Consider the following 19,271-nt stretch of genomic DNA (forward strand, 5'->3'; position numbering starts at 1 on the left):
TAGGGAAGCGCTCGAATTCAATGAAAAAGAAATTTGTCTGGAAAAGTTTTGAGATACTCACAACGGGAATTCTCGGTCATTTTAGGCGTACATCTATTTTAGCTTTGAATTTTTTGCGTTATCCTTACAGCTGCCTCATTAAGAGGAGGACTACGGTAGTCAGTGTAAACGCGTCTGTTTCTGAGAGCACCATAGAGGATATAACCATTCTCCAATCGTTTCCCTGTTCAGATCTTTAATTTTGTTACCAGTGCAGCTTACATTTGTATCCTCAGAGAAGATCTGTTTTTATCTTTCAAGAAAGGAGATTTTTTTTTGACAAGTCTATTTCATTCGCCCTACCTTTGCTAAAACAGAGTTCTGTGATGCGCATTCCCGTAGATCCCAGCACGAGTCGGAGGTTCAGTCCCCCGTCCAGTAGTCTACAACCGGTCGCGGGGAAGATGAACGATGTGAACACAGCGACGGGACAGCAAGATGCAGCCGTGCCGAGACTCCGGCCGCACGAGAATCGCACCATGGTGGAAATCATCGCTGATCACCCCGCTGAACTTGTCCGGACTGACAGTCCGAATTTCCTTTGCTCAATCCTGCCGTCTCACTGGAGGTGTAATAAAACTCTACCCGTCGCTTTCAAGGTAAGGTGTACTTATTCACCTTTCGTATGACCTATTCGATGATTTTGTTCACTGCGTTTTTATTATGCACGATAGGCTGTTTTTTTAGGGGGGAATGCCAGTTGAACGTCTGTCTTTGTACAGTTTGCTTGTCTATCAGTTCTTGTCTGATTAGGAAGATTTCTTTGGTGAAGGACAATAGTTTTTTGGCGTTCGAAATAAGTCACATTATAAATGACACAGCTGACGTTTTACAGCGTACACTTCTGGTGAAGTTACTTATAGCCTTTTAATTTTTTTTTGCCACATGACACATGAGTAGCTAATGTAACTGAAGTCACCACATAAAGTGCTACGCTTTGAAGAAGATAAACAATTAGCCTGAATGCAGGTAGCGACAGCCTTAGTCAAAGTGTATAAATAGAAATGCCACCGCACACGCTTATCGCGACGTTGGAGACACCTGAAATCTGAGAGAGACACGCTATACATAGCAACAGTCGCATTCAACGCAAATAATTGCCAGGCATGAGCTAATGGTAAAAACAATGTTATTGCCATGCAAATAAGCATCTCGATTTACCTGTTAATTATGGAAGAACACAATTATCATAGTATGGAGGAGGGAGGGATAAAGGAACCTCTTTTCTTTGTATTTTAGTCTTTTCATGTTTTCAGGGATTGATCATTTCAACTGCAAACGTTATTATTATTTCTGCTATGCATACACCAGAAATTCCTGATGTAGATATCCTCGAGTAGTCACTATGCCATCTGAACATCTGTTTTTGTTATCTCTAAATATTATTTTGATAAGAATATTTTCACGTAAATTGTGACCCTTTCAGTGGGCTCATTTTTATTACAGTAATTGCATTAAGTGTTATGCCTCAAAATGGAGCAAATTGATTTGACAGGTTTATTACTGGTCGTGACTTATTTTGTGTATCGGTAAAATCATATGCAGAGCTGTTGAAAAGCCACATAATTGTTTGGTATATGTGAGGTGAAAGCAATGATTTGAATAGCCATATTAGTAACTCTGACACGGCTATTATCAATCAATAAGGAATCATGTCAATAATTAGCAATGCCATTTTATATATTCATAACTATAAAATACCCAGATAGCCTATTGATTTGATACACTGCACAAATTTCTCGTGTTTTTTTCCACGCTTCTTTTTGTCTCGTTTTATTCCCTTGTGTTGAAGGAAGAAAAGATAAATTATAGGCTGCAGATATGGTTAATCCGGAATCCAGAATAAATTTACTCTTCCGATAACAGACCCAGTAAACAATAGTATCACAGTTTTGTTCTTTGGAGGAGAAAGTAAGTTCAAACATTACGTGACGAATACATAGACTGCATAATTTAATGCTTTTCATGGAACATGCGATTGGTGTGGTTCTCAAGTGCGTGCACTATCGCACTTTGCAGGGCCAGTTGGGAGATTTTAAAAAAAACAATATTGCTTAACTTACTCAACATGTTTTCGTTTTTCTTATATCAATATGATTAACGTAATCGAATAATGTCTTTACTGTCGACAAGCATTTAGGATATGTGTGGGGTGTTTTGAAGGCAGCTCCTCAAAGTATAAAATTCAATCATAAACTCAAAGTGCGTACTGTATTAATTTAGTATGAATGTTGGACAGTGATCTGAAATATAATCCATTTGGGAATAATTCCTTGTGCTCTTGAAAAATCTTTTCTTATATTGTATGCATTGTGATTTTCAGAACAGCGCGGTGATTGTCCACTCCTCACGTTTATTAACGTCTGCTTCCTGTTCTACAGAGCCACCAGTATAATTTTATTTGATTCCATCCACGCTTGAACATTTGCTGAAAGTGCTGAGCTGTTAGAAACAGTACAATGACTTCATGGTTTAAAATTAGAAGTCAGAGTTTCGACCAGCATGTTCACAAAACCGGGCCGACTTTGTAGCTAAGAGCATTATTACAGACAACAGATTATAACAGATTATAAGGGGGTTGTTGTTGTTATTTAAAGGTTGCTAAAATGCAGGCTGAAGTGTGCCAATTGTTTTGACTGCACGAAATGTAAGAAAGAGCAATGACTGGGTTTGCTGTCTGTAAAAATGGATAGGTAATACAAATATGAGACTAATAGAATATGACTTACGTGTCGACGCAGCGTTAATGTGCGTCATATATCCTAATACCTCCCATGCTTCTACGATAAACCGTTATTTAACAAAATGTAAAAACAACTTGAAAGGCTGGATATGAAAAGTGTGCAAACCTTATCAGTCAAACCCACGATAGCAAAATACATTTTACTTAATTGGTATTCAAATTTACGTAACGCTGGGGTCAAAACAATGTGCAATTTTTTAAAAAGAGGAGCTGGTAAGTAGGTAGGCTAATTGTTTTCATCCACATTTTTGGCAAGGGCCTCTAGTGTCGGTTATGGACAGAGATAAACAGTAAACCTGTTAATTGGATTGAGAATTATGCTCAGTTAAGGATATGTGGAATTTAGTATCTGGATAGATCACCCAAAAGGATATTGTGTGTGCACGCGTTTGCATACTAATATAGTAAATATTATAATTTAATAGCGTATAAGTGAAATTTTGCATTTTTACATAAACAAGGCAAATTCATCATGGTCATGCTTATTCAGCTCCTCCTACTCGCACAAATGTATGTATGACTGATGTATTCTTATAATTATGCATCACTACATTTTTTTTCCCATTATATATCTCTTCATCAATAACCCTTACATGCATTTTATGTATTAATAATTTATAAATGCATATATTTATTGAAGCAACTCAGAATTAGTACATTGCACACGGGTATGACTGCAGCACTATATCTGGGATTCAAACCTATTATCTTCTGATTCAAAGGCACATTTCCGTACGCACAAAGCATTTGCATTATAAAGTTGAGGAAACATTGAACCATCCTTTTTTATCACTGAACAAGTCATTCAGACCTGAGTGTGCACTCCTTTTGAACAAAGGCCAAAGAGAGTGTACGTTTTGCGGTTAGATGGACGTTTGCCGTTTCTGACTCTGTGCTCTTTTGTGTGCAGGTGGTCGCCCTCGGAGAGGTCCCAGATGGGACGGTGGTTACTGTGATGGCGGGAAATGATGAGAACTACTCAGCAGAGCTTCGAAACGCCTCAGGCGTCATGAAGAATCAGGTGGCCCGCTTCAACGACCTGAGGTTTGTGGGTCGCAGTGGAAGAGGTGAGTCCAGCATATTGCATATCAGTCAGTTCTGCTGCGTCCATTTTGAATCAGGTTAAATCAATACTGAAAGGGTCTCCAACTGCTATTCTCCAAAACATTATTAATAGTTTACCTTAACCATGACAATTTAACATATAAATCAAATTTGCCACAGAAAATAATATTAATTTGAAAAGTTTTTGAAAAAGTTAAGCAGTACTTTCAAGTGAACCCCCGAGCAAAGTGTTTAGGTGGACACTCCAAACACAAAGTAAAGGGCCCGAAAAAAGTCTGATAAGTGCTTCTGAAATTTAAACACACATTTTCCCTGGGTTTTGTTGCGTTACAGAAAGACTTTACATGAAAGTAATAAATTCTTCAATTTTACTGTTCTTAAGGAAGGGAAAAAATAACAATAACACTGGGATGATTCTAGGATTTTTATTGAAGGCTTTATGAAATATTTTGGTCGGGTGAATGAATTTCACCCCACCCCATTAACCGAACAGGAGATGGCATTGATACACATACATATGTTTTGGAAGGTAAGGTAAATGTACAATTGACTATAACTTATAAAAAAAACTCTCCCATTGAAAATATAGATAAAGCAACATTGATTTAGAAGTTCTGCCATGAATTCTTGTGGCTGATTTTACAAATGAATTTTTGGGACTTTGTATTCGTGTAACTACATATGAAAGCATAATCTTGTAAGTACTGTAAGTACTTGTAAGTACACCTTGTTACACAGTGATTACCATTCATAACACCCTCAACAATTAATGTATTTTTTATGTATCTACACAGTACAAATGTAGTTCTTACATGTGTAAGCATGCAGACTGAATGTGGACTGCATTTCTGAATGCATGTGACTTTTAAGGGTTCAATGGAGCTCAAATGCTTCTCTCTCAAGTGTAGTGATCCTATACATATTAGACATTTCAGGTAAAATAAAAAACTAAAACCTACCTACCTAAGACCTACACCCTTGTCATGCTAATGAATAAAAAGATGGCATGCAGTACATTAATTAGCAATGCATTTGGCCTCAAGTCATATACCTCTGAGAAATGAACGTGATTTATGACCATATCTGTAAAAATATATGCAGTAAATTAACTTCATCTGACTTTCACCCCCAACATTCTTGGTCATTTTTGTTTGGTTAGCCCAACTTATATTGGCTTTGACTTTCAATTCATAACCGTGACAATTTTTTTCATAATTTGCATTAAAATTTTACGTTCAATAACTTGTAAGTTGTTTAAAAAAAGGTACCATTTTGTTAAAATTGTTGTTTAAAGTTAAGCCTTGCCTACATTGTGGTTACATCAACTCGCTCATTCAAATGGAACCATGGTCGTGCTTAAGCAAACATGGTTGGTTGTGCAAATCACATCACTTGTTTAGTGTACACAGTCCCTCTCCGGGCATGGCTGGATGCTCAAGGCTGCTCTTGTGATGTTTGCAGTGGTTGTGATGTTGTTACAGGATACCTTTAAAATACAGCAATTGTTAAACCCTGGATTTCCTCTAAGTACTTAATTACTAGGATGACAATGAATTAGTTTGTAGCCTGTGTTTTTAAAAGCAGTTCATTGTAGGCGTGAAGGCACATGAAGCTCTCTTGATCAGTCAGTTTTATTTTGAATATGATCAGCATTATTGCTTCACAGGTGACTGAGGGCTGGACTCACTTTACAACATAATCATTTCACATGTATTTAAATGAAACTCGAAAGTTGTTTGCAGTTTTCTAGAAAAAACGTCATGAGAGTTGATGTATTAACATTTGCTCTGCCCAGCCAAACACCAGAATCTAATCAACATTGGATATTTTTCCAGTACCACCTTAGGTACTTATTAAACATGTGTTTTCAGCATACAGGAATCCTCTCTGTGTACTTTTTAAGCAAAGCACTCCGGGCAATTCATCACTGTGCCCAGCATCTGCAATCTGTAGGTACTGATACGGCATGCCCAGTAATAGCACTCAGGCAGTCACTCTCAGAATGATTGTCAAAAGACTGTATTAACACAGCATTATCAGTCCCTAGTTTACTTTGCTTGTAACCGCAGCGCTGCCACAATAGGTAATATCTTGAGGAAATAGCCTGTGGAATGAGGATGCTTGACTTCTGGACTGGGGATTCCTTCACCTGAATACCTGTCAAATGTCATCGTTGTTCTAGGAACAGCACTGCTCTGTGTGGTGCTCATCACTGATCTGTTCACATTCTTCTCTTTGGTGCTCTGTACTTCCACTTCCATCCTCAATTCTACATTCATATCCTATTTTAATATACTGTGACTATACATAGGTTTTACTCAAAATGCATAAAGTATGCATTTACGAATAAATATTTAATGTATTTGTCATTACATATACGTTAATGCTATTTATAAACCCTAACATACAGATGTATGTTAGATGTACAGAAGCACAGATGGTCTTGTTGTTTGGGCCTTCTTTAAGAATCCATGAGCAGTAATGGTGGAATAGGTGAGGATGGTTAACTGTTACAGAAGACAAGTAAAATGGACCCTTAACATGATGATGAAACTCACTTCATTTTCGAAGGCATGTAATTAGCGTTGTGGCTGGTGATATACTGCATTGCACATGCATTGGGGCTGTGAATCACACACCCTGCAGCGTACCCTGTTCTTGCACGGCTGGTTAATCAAGTTAGTCATGATTACCACACTCTGATTCCGCTCTAAATGGGTCATCATTTCTCGCATTCAAATCGCATGGGGAATTACTGAGCTCCAAAGCACAGGAAAACTCCCAATCCCGGACACAGCGGAACAGAGGAGGAGAGGGGAAAAAGGCCTGAGAGAGCATAAAAGCATAAAAAGTCGAAGATGCCTCCCTTCAGATGGGCCCTCAGAGGCTTCCCATGCTCCACAGCGACGCCTTCCCGAAAAACACACCCACATGTACAAACAAACTCTAGAGGAAACATTTTGCATGCACCCCACACATGCATTTTATTCTAATTAAGGCGATTGCACAATGCAGGGGTATGCATGTACACACAGGTATTTACGTGCATCTGACTGGAAGCATGCATATTTACATACATCTGAGTCATTGAGGTATGCTCTCAGGTGTTTTGTCTAAGCTGATGACCAATGGCTCTGCAGATATGAGTTCATTTATGTCCAAAGAGAGCTGACCCCCTGCCGAAACACTTTGTTCCACTCCGTCTCTCTGTGACTGATACTGAGTCAGCAGTCCCGTGGGGCAGGACACTGAGTTCAGACTTGTCTCCCTGTGTGCAGGGGGATGTTGGCCAATTACAGTACAGAATGGCAGCACATCGACTCCATGCAAACTGGCTAAGCAGGAGCAATACACAGGCTCCCGTTGCTGCAGTGCTGTCAGCCGAGACAGCTCTGCCGCTGGTTCTGGCAGCAGTTGGCAAGTAGGTTTGCGGAGGAGGGAACCGTTTTTTTTTTTGTTTTTTTTTTCACCTCGCCACCTTCTTCTGCCTGTTTGCTTTTCACACAGAATCTCGCCAGCCGATCAGCACGAAGCGGCGTGATGCTGTACGTGTCAGTTTGGCTGCGTTATCACTGAAACCTTCGTATCTCAGCGGCGGGAGGTCTGCGGTAGAGCCCTGCCTGTCAGTGGTCATAACACCAGCTGGAGGTGCTGACTAGCCCATGTGGCACACTGGACCAAACGTGAGGAGGAAGGGCTTAGAGTGCAGTTTGTTTATACGGGTCTGAGGTCACAGACATTGCAGCTGATAAACAGCGCTGATGTTACCCCTGCCACAGCACTCGACTCCCTCAATTTGCGAACGATACGAAGGGGAACCTCCACTACAGCCCCGGGAGGAATGCGGAGATTAGAACTCCGCGATACAGCGTCTGGCCGTAACATCCCCCATAATAAGTTATTAACCGCCCACTGCATTTTTTTTTTCCTCTCTCCCCAAGAACATCCTGCAGAAGGTGGTACATCCGCCAACACCCCCCCCCCCCCCCCCCCCGGGACAGATACGTTATGCCATTCTCACGCTGTCTGTGGGCGGAGTGCGTGTTTACCCGGGCCCGGCTCTGGCAGATGACTGGCACTTCTACCCGTTCCAGACTCAGCACATTCCAAGCCAGAGGTGTCTGGCCCTGCGCACTGAGTCAGAGCTGTGAGCACTGCTTAGAGCTGTCAGGGGAGGATTACACAGGAAGTGGTACGGGGGGGAGACAAGAAAATGGGGCATCTGAAAGATGGGGGGAAAAACTGTCCGAAATGATACCTGGCGTACAGAAACGAGACAGGGGCCTGCAGAGGCAGTTTGTTTTTACACCAGCAAGAACAGAAACAGAAATATTAACCAAACAAGTAACCCTAAGCTGAAGAATCCACAAAGTATTTCCCATCTGTTCCTTGCTGTTAGTTATTAATTGAACTTTTCTTCCCATAAAAATGCCATATACAGCATGTATGAGAACCAATTTGTTCTGCTGAATTTAATGTGAGGGCAGGAGTTCATTTAGCCCACATGCCATTTGTGCACTGTCCTCATATATTTATTAGTGTGTGTCAGTGACCACCGAGCTTATGCTAGTGCATCACTGAATTTGCTCGTGTTGTTGTGCTTGGTTATTAACTATTACTCAACATTGAGGACAAAGCGCATGGGGGTTAAGTTGAACATGGGCCTAAGTGATTGGCCCTATTCTCAAGCGCCCTACCTTTCTTATGTATGGTTCTCGGTATATATAAGTTGAAAGTAAGAGGCCCACTACAGTATGTCTCAGACCTAGTGCTTCTGTATCCTCCTTAATCTTGAATAATGAGCTTAAATTAATGTCTCTTTGGCAGGACCTGACACTAACAAAAGATGCATTCCCAATGGGGGGGGGAATCACTATCTTAAAGTTTGTTATGAATGGTTTATGGCAGGATTCAGCGCAGTAGGACTGAATCCAGACGCGCTTTTTGTGCATCTCGTTGTGAGGGCGCACGGGGGGGGGGGGCCCCCAAGGACCGGCGGCGTGGTCTCCGTGAGGTGCGTGCGGTCCGAGCGCTCTGATCCTCAGCCCCCCTGTGTGCGGCTGCTGCTGCCGCTGCCACTGGCAGCCAGACTGAGTCACCCTCATTCCGCCCACCTCTTCCTGCCTCTGCAGCCGTGCGTACGTGACACGGGTAACCATTCGCATTCTTCGCTGATTACCAATAACGCTGAGCCCAGCACTCCTCAGAGCCGCCGCGTGATCCGCCAAGTTGTAGCCATCTCCCCGGTCCAGACAAAAAAAAAAGCACAGTCTGACGGGTCCTGTCTTAGAGTGTTTGTTTTATTTTTAAGCTCCTAACTGTCACGCTCACGATAAAGAGGCAGTAATATCAAATAAATTGTAATAGTGTTGCAATATTAAGGTGCAATTACATGAACTTCCAGAATTTGTGACTTGTTAGACAGAAACAACAGGCCAAGAAACATTTTAACAGGAATGGAATGATATCAGAGCTGTACAGTACAGTGAATTGTAATCAAAAAGTTGCTGAAATTATGTGAAAGTCTTGAGTACCCCCCTCTCATAAACAATGTGCACAATGATCGGTGCCAGAGGCTTTATCAAATAAAGTTTAGAGCTTTAAGCCGGCCGTCACATTAATACACTGTGCGTGTGTGTGAGTGTGTGCGCACGCACGTGTGTGTGTGAGTGTGTGTGCGTGCGTGTGTGCGTGTGTGTGCGTGTGTGTGTGTGTGTGTGTGTGTGTGTGTGTATGCGTGTGTGTGTGTGTGTGTGTGTGTGTGCGTGCGTGTGTGATGGTTCGATTGATACCCTGGGATTTGTATGTGTGTTTGTATAAACAGCCCTGTGAGAATGGCTCCCCATGTGCCAGGAGGCAAAGTTTGCACACATCACCCTGAGCCATAATTAAAATGCTTTCACCCACACAGAAAATGGCCCTCTACAGGGAGAGGGGAAGCCAACACAGCTTCTCCACCCACCATTTTTACTCTAGGGAACTATCAGTGGAGCAGCTTGAACACGGCCCACATGCAATCCAACTGCAATGCACTTTGCCATTGAATAGATGGATAGTTACTTTGTGTGCATTAGTGCGACTCCACACAGCTTGTGGGTCATTTTGAAGCACTATGTCACTGCAAGGAGAGCATACATTTTTTACTGATTATTGTCTATGTTTATAACTGCTTTGGTTCTGTGTGTGTAGGCTTAGGTGTTTAGCCTTTATAACAAACAGGTTCAATGCTGTCCCTGTACCTCCCATGCCTTTGGTCTTCCTTGTAAGAAGTCTAGTGATAAGAATTGGGCAAGTCACCCAACTAGGATCAGCATTTTGCATATTGGCTAGAGTGTATCTATCAAGCCTGGACTTGAATGCTGTCAAGGTCTGCATCTTATTAATGATGATAATAATAATAATAATGATAATAATAATAATGACATGATCATAAATTGAAAAGATTTCATGTGAAAAGGTATCAACTGCAATTTTCCTGTGGCTTTTTTGGTTTCCTTTTTCCTGATTTCATTACCCATCAATTGATATGATACGATATATCAAGATGTGCACAGACATAAGCATATGAAAACAGCTGCATTCACCCAGTTACCAAAAGCAGAGCAATCGGCGTGGTATCTCTCTCTGAAAAACAGTAAAAAAAAAGGCTGTCATCACTAAAAACTTTTGCAGATATTACATGTGGAAAAAGGAAGGAGGCGTGGGTAACCAAGGCAAAAACAAATGATCTTTATATGAGGCATTAGCCCTGGATTCCCCTGTGTGGCAATCCCTCACATAAAGGTTCTGCAGCAAACGCACTGACTGAGAGAGTGCAAGACAACAGAGATTTTAGGGACTTTCATCTCTGCAGTAATTTGAATCTAGAGGGACACGGCTGATGGGCAGAGGGAAAAGAGCAACGTGAGCGAAATACTGCCGTGGGTGTTCAGAGTCGCATGGCAGCCACTCATGGGCATATTTTAAGTGATAATTGCAGGCGCATTAACTGTATGAAAGCTGGATTGTGCATTGTTCTTTGGTTCTTTTTCATCCGTTGCCTTTCGGGAGGGGAAAAAACCCACAGCCCAGAACATCACCAGCAAGAGGTATGCAAATGAGCGCGAGAGCTCTGAATGTGACACATTGTGCCGGCAGCTAATGGGGTTTCAACCTTTTTTTCTGTGTTTTGCAGGCAAGAGTTTCACTTTGACAATCACGGTATTCACTAACCCACCCCAAGTGGCCACTTACCACAGAGCCATAAAGGTCACAGTGGATGGACCACGCGAGCCAAGAAGTGAGTAGCCTTCGGATTCATCCCCGTCCTGTATTATCATAATAATTAGGGAGGTCACTGCGGGGCGCTGGTGGAGGGTCGGTCTGGTCGGGGATCGATGCCGGTCTGGTTGGCACACAGCCTTGCATCTTAATCCCTGTGTGGGAGGACTGCAGATATTTGGGAGGGTGGGGTGAGGTTTGGGGTGGGGGAGGCTGGAGTTGGGGGGGGGGGGGGTGGTGCGGGTTGGGGGGGGGTTGTGTTGGTGGTGGAGGGATGAGGAGGAGGATGTGTTGTGTTATGTTGCTTGCGTTAACAAATGCGGACGCCGCAGAAATCCACAAAGCTTCCTATTGTGTTGTGACGATGCGCAGAGCGAGCGGAGAACACAAACAGACGTCTTTCAGCCGGTCGCCTTAAAAAATGTTTACCTTCCTGGCCTCCCGTCGGGTCCCCACCGCGTGCGGGGAACCAACGCGGCCCGCCAGCCCGCAGACCCCAGAGCAGCTCGCTACCGCCCCCCCCCTGCCCTCCGACAGGCACGGTGGCCTGGATCTGTTTCCTGCCACGCTGTAGAACGCCTTTGATTTCAATTAACAAATATAAACAAGCGCTGAACCCGTTTTCGCAGCGCGAGTTGCTGAAAAGGTAACACCTGCCCACAGTCCTTCAGGATAAAGTGCTTTGTGGTTAGATTGATAGATTGAATCCAGGCATCATGTGGAGACCACAGAGCTGCACTGAGACCAGAGAGATTCACTGAAACCATAGAGCTGCACTTAAACCGTAGAGCTTCACTGAAACCATAGAACTGCTTGTAAACTGTAGCATTTAACTGAAACTATAGAGCTTCACTGAAAAAATGAAGCTACACTCAAACAATAGAGCATAGACTATGTATGAGGCTGCAGCACTAGTTGACTGGCTGAAGCTGGTGGATATATTAGAATTTAGATTTTAGACATCTTTGGGGTCAAAGATCAGGCCAGACATTTCAACATTATGCAATTTTTTGGTCTAGTTTTCCATTAGAATTTCACAGCACTGACCAACCCTGGCGATCCCATGTAATTCCTAGTAACTTTGTGTGTTCATCCTTAGCTTTTTAATTTGGATTGCATAATGAGATTTTAGCGCTTCAGTAATTTTGAGATCATTTTAGTCTACAACCCTAGATAGACTTTGATATTTAATGATTTTTTAGCATTTTCAGTTGACTTTTGAGAAGGTGAAAGTTGAATGTGAACGAGGTTCCTAAGAAGACCATGGTATGTCGGCCTAACACATGCTCTTGAAAAGAGACTTTTATCTGTTTTAGTCAGCATGTTTCTGTTATTTTTCCATAATGCAAGTCTACAGTTAGACGTTGTTTTTCATAAAGTTCTGAGCTGGCGTCAAAGCTTTGTCCTTTGCTTAAACTTGGTCCAAAAATAACGACAGAAAACACACATACAAACAAAACCCTCTGAGCTCTGGAGAACGTTAACTGAACCCAACATGGTGGACCGCAAAAATAAAGAAGGTTTAAGAGATATCATGTGCAGATGGTGTGTTTTTCGGCCTTAAATACCACAGACCCACCCAGGCTTTCCCCGAGACTTGATGGGTACTTTGTGAAACAGTTGAGCAGAAAGGACAGGAGGTAAATGCAGGCTTTGCCAATGTTCATGCTAGTGCCCAGAGGCAACAAGCACACACAGACTGCAATGGAAGACTTTTATGTGGCTGAAAGCCGAACGAAGGCCGTATCACCATAAAGTATGAGAGAATGTTTACGTGTTCAACCTGAAACTTGCTGACAGCATGCCACGTCCATTTTCATAGCCATCGTTGTTATTGTTTATAGGTTTCTTTTTTACATTAGTATTGCATTTTTTGTGTAACATACTGGAAGAATAAACACCAAATATGCACCCGTTTAAAAATTAGACTAAGGCAGGCATTTATTTTCAAAACATTCCCCCTCTCCTATTTTGTTTGCCTATGTCCAACTTGATGCAGACATCTGTGTTTTTGTCAACAAGCAGCTTATTCTGAATGCAATGAAATATTAAGACAAAATCAAATTTGTTTCCTCTGGTATTCAACGGCCAAATACAATAGTGAAGTACACTATTTTGGGTTCAGAGCAGAAGTTTTTTATGAAACTCAATTTAACATTTCAACAAAAACAAACAAAAAAAAAACATTCTAAGAAATTTTTATTTCATTTTCATCATGGAAGCATTCTCCTGCACCATGTTATATTCCTCTCCCAGAAGCTGGAAAGTCTCCAAAAGACTGACCGGCGAACATATTGCTCCAAGGTTACCTTGAGTAGCATACAGCTAACATCAGCTCATTTTAATGGAGCGTATATAAAAACTAAAAAAAAAAAAAAAACGACTTTACAATATCCGACGATGCCAGCCAATCTGGCGAGCAGCTGTTCCCGGAGACTTTTTATTCATAAAAATATTTTTGTCCTCCCCCCTTTTCTTTGGCACCAGAATCAATGCTATCACATCGCAAACAACTCCTTCCCCTCTCAATAAACACATCTGGCACGAGAAGGCTGGAGCCTCTTCATACCAGCACAAGATCATCACTCATTACTGGATTAAAAGTACCCTGTGGTACCCCTGATGTGCCCGGCCTTTGATCTGACTCACTTCCTGTTACTCTGCCTGTTTTCTGAAACCTCCTTTTAAAAGAAATTCCAACAGATGACTACCAAACACTTAGACATAAAAGTTTGTGTGTGTGTGTGTGTGTTTGGGGGTAGGGATGGGGGGTAGCTAGTCTTTTGTCCTACTGTATGTTAAAACAGACACCTTTAAAATTTGCATGTGTTGTTTGTTCTCTAGCCACACCAGGGCACGTGCATCAGATTTGATCATGACTCAAAGCCTAAAAGAACTGCAGATGCAATTGTCTTGCAATGTGTAAAATTGTATACCAGGAGTTTTTATGTTTGCTTTTGTATTTTCCGAAGAGCATTTGCAAAGACTGCCACCAGACGCTGACCAAAATCCAGTGTTTCCGAACTGCATGTAATTAAAGAGCAGTTGCCCTATGTAACCAGATCTAACCCTTGGCCATGTCTGGTCTTAAGTAGGTGGATCGTGCCATACAAGGAAAAACTACTGGTACATCTAAGTATAACATGTGTCGCTGATTGAACACTTTTAAAATGAATGATCATAAATGAAGTAAAAAAGGATCATATTTATTTGCATTCTCATTGTCGCCAGAGCATGGGGCACGCAGAACTGTTCATCTGACAACTTGCTTCCTTCAGCTCCATTTCAGTGGAAGCACATAATGATTTTGAAGGGAAGATACAGGGCAGCCTGGTGCATGTTCTTCATTGCATCTAAATCTGGGCTGTTAGTGTCTTATCATTTGGCTATATGTTTACTTTGCATAAACAAAAAATGACTATGTTGTGATTTACTGAGTAGACTCCCACATCCAGGAAGACGTACACAGCTGATACTTTGTTTGCTTGGCTGGATGACCTTTGATCTGTGGATATTTTTGTGTTTCTGGCGTTAAGAAGAGATAACACCATGATTTGTTTGCATCTGTTATGTCTTAGTCTGTGTTTAGGTTAGCATGATTCGCGGGAGGTGTGTTTGCTCTTACCGCCTATGTTAGGGCCACGTTTTCCTCAAATTCAGTGAATTTACCCTAACCTGAGGGGGTTTCTGTGGGTTGCCGTCCTGTTTTCCGTATTAGTAACCTATCATGAAAAGACATCTAGTTTTTTTTCTTCTTCTTATAAACCAGCACAGCTGAAATATGGTTTTTATCTTACGGTTTTTAATCGTCACTCAAGGTGAGCTGTAGCGTGGCTCCTCTCTCTCTCTCTCCATTCCGTTTCATGTAGTATCTGTTGTAGTTTTACTTCACTTTACAGTCCCTTTGTTGAGAGCTCTGTATTAAGTAAAAATTTGATAGATTTGATGTTTACTGAAGCCGTTCAGGATACATGCCTTGCTCAAGGGTACACCAGTACTATCCCACCCAGGACGCAGGGCTGTAACCGGGTCTTTAACCCTCCATTCAGAGGCCCTACTCCCAAAACACTGCCCCACACGGCTGCCCCTGTCCATTCAGCATGCAGCTCCGCACTTCTCCTTGCCTGGATGAGTAAACCCCAGGAATACAGCAGCATGTATGTACTGGCGTTCCCATGTGGGCTGCGCTGCGGGTTATTGCTGGTCCACCACATTTCCACACTCCGCTCCTGTGACACGACTCGCGTGCAGGTGTCAGTTTCGGAATGCAGTTATGAATCTGGACCTAAAAAAAAAAAAAATCACGCCCAAAAATGATAGTAATTGAAAGTGAAGTGGGTAAGGAGGACGGCTCCATCTCTCCAGCTTTTCTCTCTTCCTTTCTCCTTCTCCCTCTTTCTCTCTCTCTCTCTCTATTTCTCCCCCCCCCCCCCCCCCCCCCCACCCACCCTTGCTCAGAGACTGGCAAGTGGCCAAGCAGGAAATGACACGGGCAGAGGCATCTGTGTTGTGCAACGTCCTGCGATTCTGATGTAAGGCCACTACTGCCTGTTTACGCATTCCACCCTCCGGAATACAGGGAGCCCACATACATATGTTTATTTAGAAATTTTTGAAAAAAAATCCGAACATAACTCATACGAAGAAGTTAAAAATAAGGAGGGAAAACAGAAGCATCCACTCTTGAATGCGCAATGTGCATTTCGCCACTTTTCACCACAGACAACGATCGATGAAAAAAAAACATTTTTTCGAGCGCTCTGGAAGCAAAGACAGCTCTGCGCTGAAGCGCGCCGGTCTGACAGGGACAGTGAAACCCAGTGTGTGTGTGTGCGATTTGGTCTCCAGAACTACCTGAATGGTTCCACTCATGCTCCCTCCGGTGAGCTCGGAGCCAAGCGGGGGGTCAGGGAGTCTGTGATCTGGGCTGAATTAACACTCGACACTGAGCTGGCACAAATTACGGTAAAGCTTCAGAGCCTCTGCCGTCTCACACCCCAGCTTTTGTCACTTGAAGGCCCTCATTTACAAAACTTCGGTCTTGTAGGTAATTAAGGCCCAATTTGGCCCGAAAAATTGCAAGTAATTAGGAGGCCCGCGGAGCCGAGAAAAGGCGGAATCTTAGAGGGGGAACACCATTCTCTCAGACGCCAGGACACGGGACAGAGATTTTGGCTTTTTATAAGTGTGTTATATTTGACAAAATTGATACTTTCAGCACTTTTTCAGCTCCAGAACATCTAAAAATTCCATGTGGAAATTAAACGTAAAATATGCCATTACAGGCATTTAAACCTTCAGATGCAGCAAATATTCTGGAGCTTATTGGCTCACACTGATCCTTTATGTTCCCGTTAAAGTGGACCCTTTTTCTCCTGACATGGCAAAAGCCTTTGGTTCTCAGTACTTTTCAGTATTTATTTTCAATGTACTTCTGACACACTTAGCACCGGCTGAACTGCCATAATTTCCCCTACAGGAAATCCATTACCAACGTATTTATGTTTTAGGTGGCCTGCTGGGCATCATTTGATTCCTAAAGGAGCAGAGATATAACCCCCCCCCCCCCCCCCCCCCCACCACCCCCAGGCTTCTCTGGGAGAGAGAAACACACGTGTTGTTCATTGAGAGTCTTCGAACAGACAGGCTCTGTGCACACCTCTCCCAGGAAACATGCTGTCCGCCCCGCACTCTTCCCAGGGAACACACTAACCACTCTACGCACTTCCCAGGAAACACACTGTCCACTCTCTGCGCGCCTCCCGGGAAACACACTGTCCACTTTTTGGCCCTCTCAGGTAATATTGTGTCCTCTCTTTGCAGATGAAGACCAAACATACACCGCCATATTAAAATGGCCAGAGCTGCCCTTCTCAAGTGCTGCGGGCCTGTTCTGTCTGTCAATAATTCTGAGTGTGAATGTGTATTAGTATATGTGTATGTCTGTCTTATAATGGAGGTCGTAAGTTGGCAGCACTCATTGTGTGAGAGGTGTGATGGCAGCTATTAAAAATAATTTGGATTAATAGATGGGGAGGGGTTGGTTAGACTAATAGATATTGATACTGCATTTTATAGAGAAGTTCTGTGAGACCAGGCTTTTTTTGAGCATTCAACATTCACTTGCATCAGAGATGTACCTCTGGGTTGTGTATACCTTCAGTGGCTATTAACTGACCCATTAACTGCCTGTATGGAAATTTGTTATATCTACATATATATTTTGGAGAGCTGGATCACATTCAGTAATCAGGAGGAGGTTATTAAGTATAGGTGATAAGGGGTCAATGCTTTGTAATTGTTTATAATTATAACTGAAAATCATTGTTTTATACAGTGTCAGAAACAGTTAACAGGCGATGATGAGAAAATTACTGTAAGGCTTCCTCCTCGGGTGTAATGTTACCTTTGTTTCCCTGAGCTTCACTCACGTATGTGGGATTTAGGGACATGTTTTGATTATGTTCTTCTTCTTTTGTAGTAGCTCTGCAGTTGGCATTGGCAATGTTAGCAATCAAAGCCAGCAGTTTTAGATGAATCGGAAAACAACAGGAGCGTGTTTAGTACACACTCATGGTGTTTTCACTCTGAGGGTGTTGAAACTCTCTGTTATTCTGGAGGAATACCTGTGTTTACAGTAACCACCTTGCTGCTGCTCCTCTCCAGGTTCCTTTTTTTGTCTGACAGAGCTATCTGCTGTGATAATCTCTATTCTCCGTGATAGTCTACAGTTTATTTGGTAATCCCAGTTTATCTGGTAATGGTTTTTATCATAACTCCTGCATTCTGTGGCTAGTTTATGTAGTAATCCCTGAATTGTGCAATATACCCGACTTTCCATCGTAATCCCAGATTTCTGTAGTAATCCCTGGTTTCTATCACAGTTCCTGGTTTCTATGTCAATCCGTAGTTTCTGTGATAATCCCTGATTTCTGTGATAATCCCTTATTCTTGTGTTAATCCCAGTTTCTGTGGTTCCTGTGAAAATCCCTGAATTATGTGATGCTCTCAATCAATCAATGAAATCAATCCTTGTTTTCCAATAGTGATGAGGGTTCTGGGTTCCGCTGGTGTATCATAAAAGAAAAAGCCTGTCTGTGTGTGTGTATGTGTGTATGTGTGTGTGTGTTATAGGTGTCATTAGTGGGTGAAGCCAGTTTTGTTGAGGGTGTGATAGCAGTTATTAAAAGTAATTCAGACTAATAGAGTGGGAGGGGTTGGTTAAACCAAGACATTTATAGGTGGTTCTATGTTATTATTATGGCTGCATTTGAAAGACAGGTTCTGTGAGGTCAGATGCTCTACTCTGAGTTAAGCAGCAACCATGCCACATTCCACAAGCAAGGGTAAACCCCCGAGTGACATAATTCTAGGGTGATAGTTGCAATAGAGCGTGCTTTTCGTGAATGGACCTTTCCATAAGTAAAAATTAAAAACTTCTGAGGATGCAGAGGTAACTGTCTCATCAGTATTATGTTTTTATTTGCTTGGCAGGATTACATAACTCAGATTTTACATGCTTAGGTTAAGGAGCAGCAGTGTCACACTTAGGATTTAACCCTGAAACCTGCCGGTTGAAAGCCTCACTGTCACCTTGTCACACCTCATACCTGGACCAACAAGCTTTATGTATTATTTGATTTCTATTTTATCTGTGCTTTGCGTTACTTTTGTGGTTTGACTTTTCAAGATAGGAGTTTGATGGGTGTAAGTGATGTACTTCATCTTGCAAACATTTCAGGTGCTTAAAAACAAATAAACAGTCAACATTAAACATCCGAACTCCAAGGCATCTGCTGACCTCACAGTGTAGTGAGCCAACAAAACAGAGGTGGGGTTACCTCTCTTTGCCAAGTCCATTTTCAGCATGGCTCGGTTTGTTCCACTAATTGATCATTAGTTGTTGTCATTGTTGAGTTGTTTTCTTTTGCTTCACCTTGGGCAGTGCCCGTTCCATTCCCTGTGACCACTAAATAAAAGAGAGTTTACTGAAAACGATGGTTTGTGGATTAACAGGCTTAATGCAGTAAATTAGCCAGGAGGAGAGAGGATAGATGCAAGGTTTGGGTGGTGCAAGGCATTATTACTGGGAAATATTACCACATTATTACTGAAAGGTATTATTACAGTAAATTGCACTTTTACTTTTTACTCTACAACAGAA

At 42.2% G+C, this 19,271-nt stretch overlaps 1 protein-coding gene across 1 annotated transcript in view; it reads left to right on the top strand.

Annotated features, from left to right (window-relative positions):
• The first annotated feature begins 239 nt into the window (after positions 1-239).
• Positions 240-19,271, top strand: part of LOC118791947 (runt-related transcription factor 2-like) — a 36,399-nt gene continuing 17,367 nt past the window's right edge. The window contains exons 1-3 of the mRNA XM_036549526.1: positions 240-638; positions 3,693-3,849; positions 11,022-11,126. Coding sequence (XP_036405419.1) covers positions 366-638; positions 3,693-3,849; positions 11,022-11,126 — 535 coding nt within the window. The 5' untranslated portion in view covers positions 240-365. The remainder of the gene's footprint in view (positions 639-3,692; positions 3,850-11,021; positions 11,127-19,271) is intronic.

This window comes from Megalops cyprinoides, chromosome 17 (assembly GCF_013368585.1).
Source record: "Megalops cyprinoides isolate fMegCyp1 chromosome 17, fMegCyp1.pri, whole genome shotgun sequence".
Classification (NCBI taxonomy): domain Eukaryota; kingdom Metazoa; phylum Chordata; class Actinopteri; order Elopiformes; family Megalopidae; genus Megalops; species Megalops cyprinoides.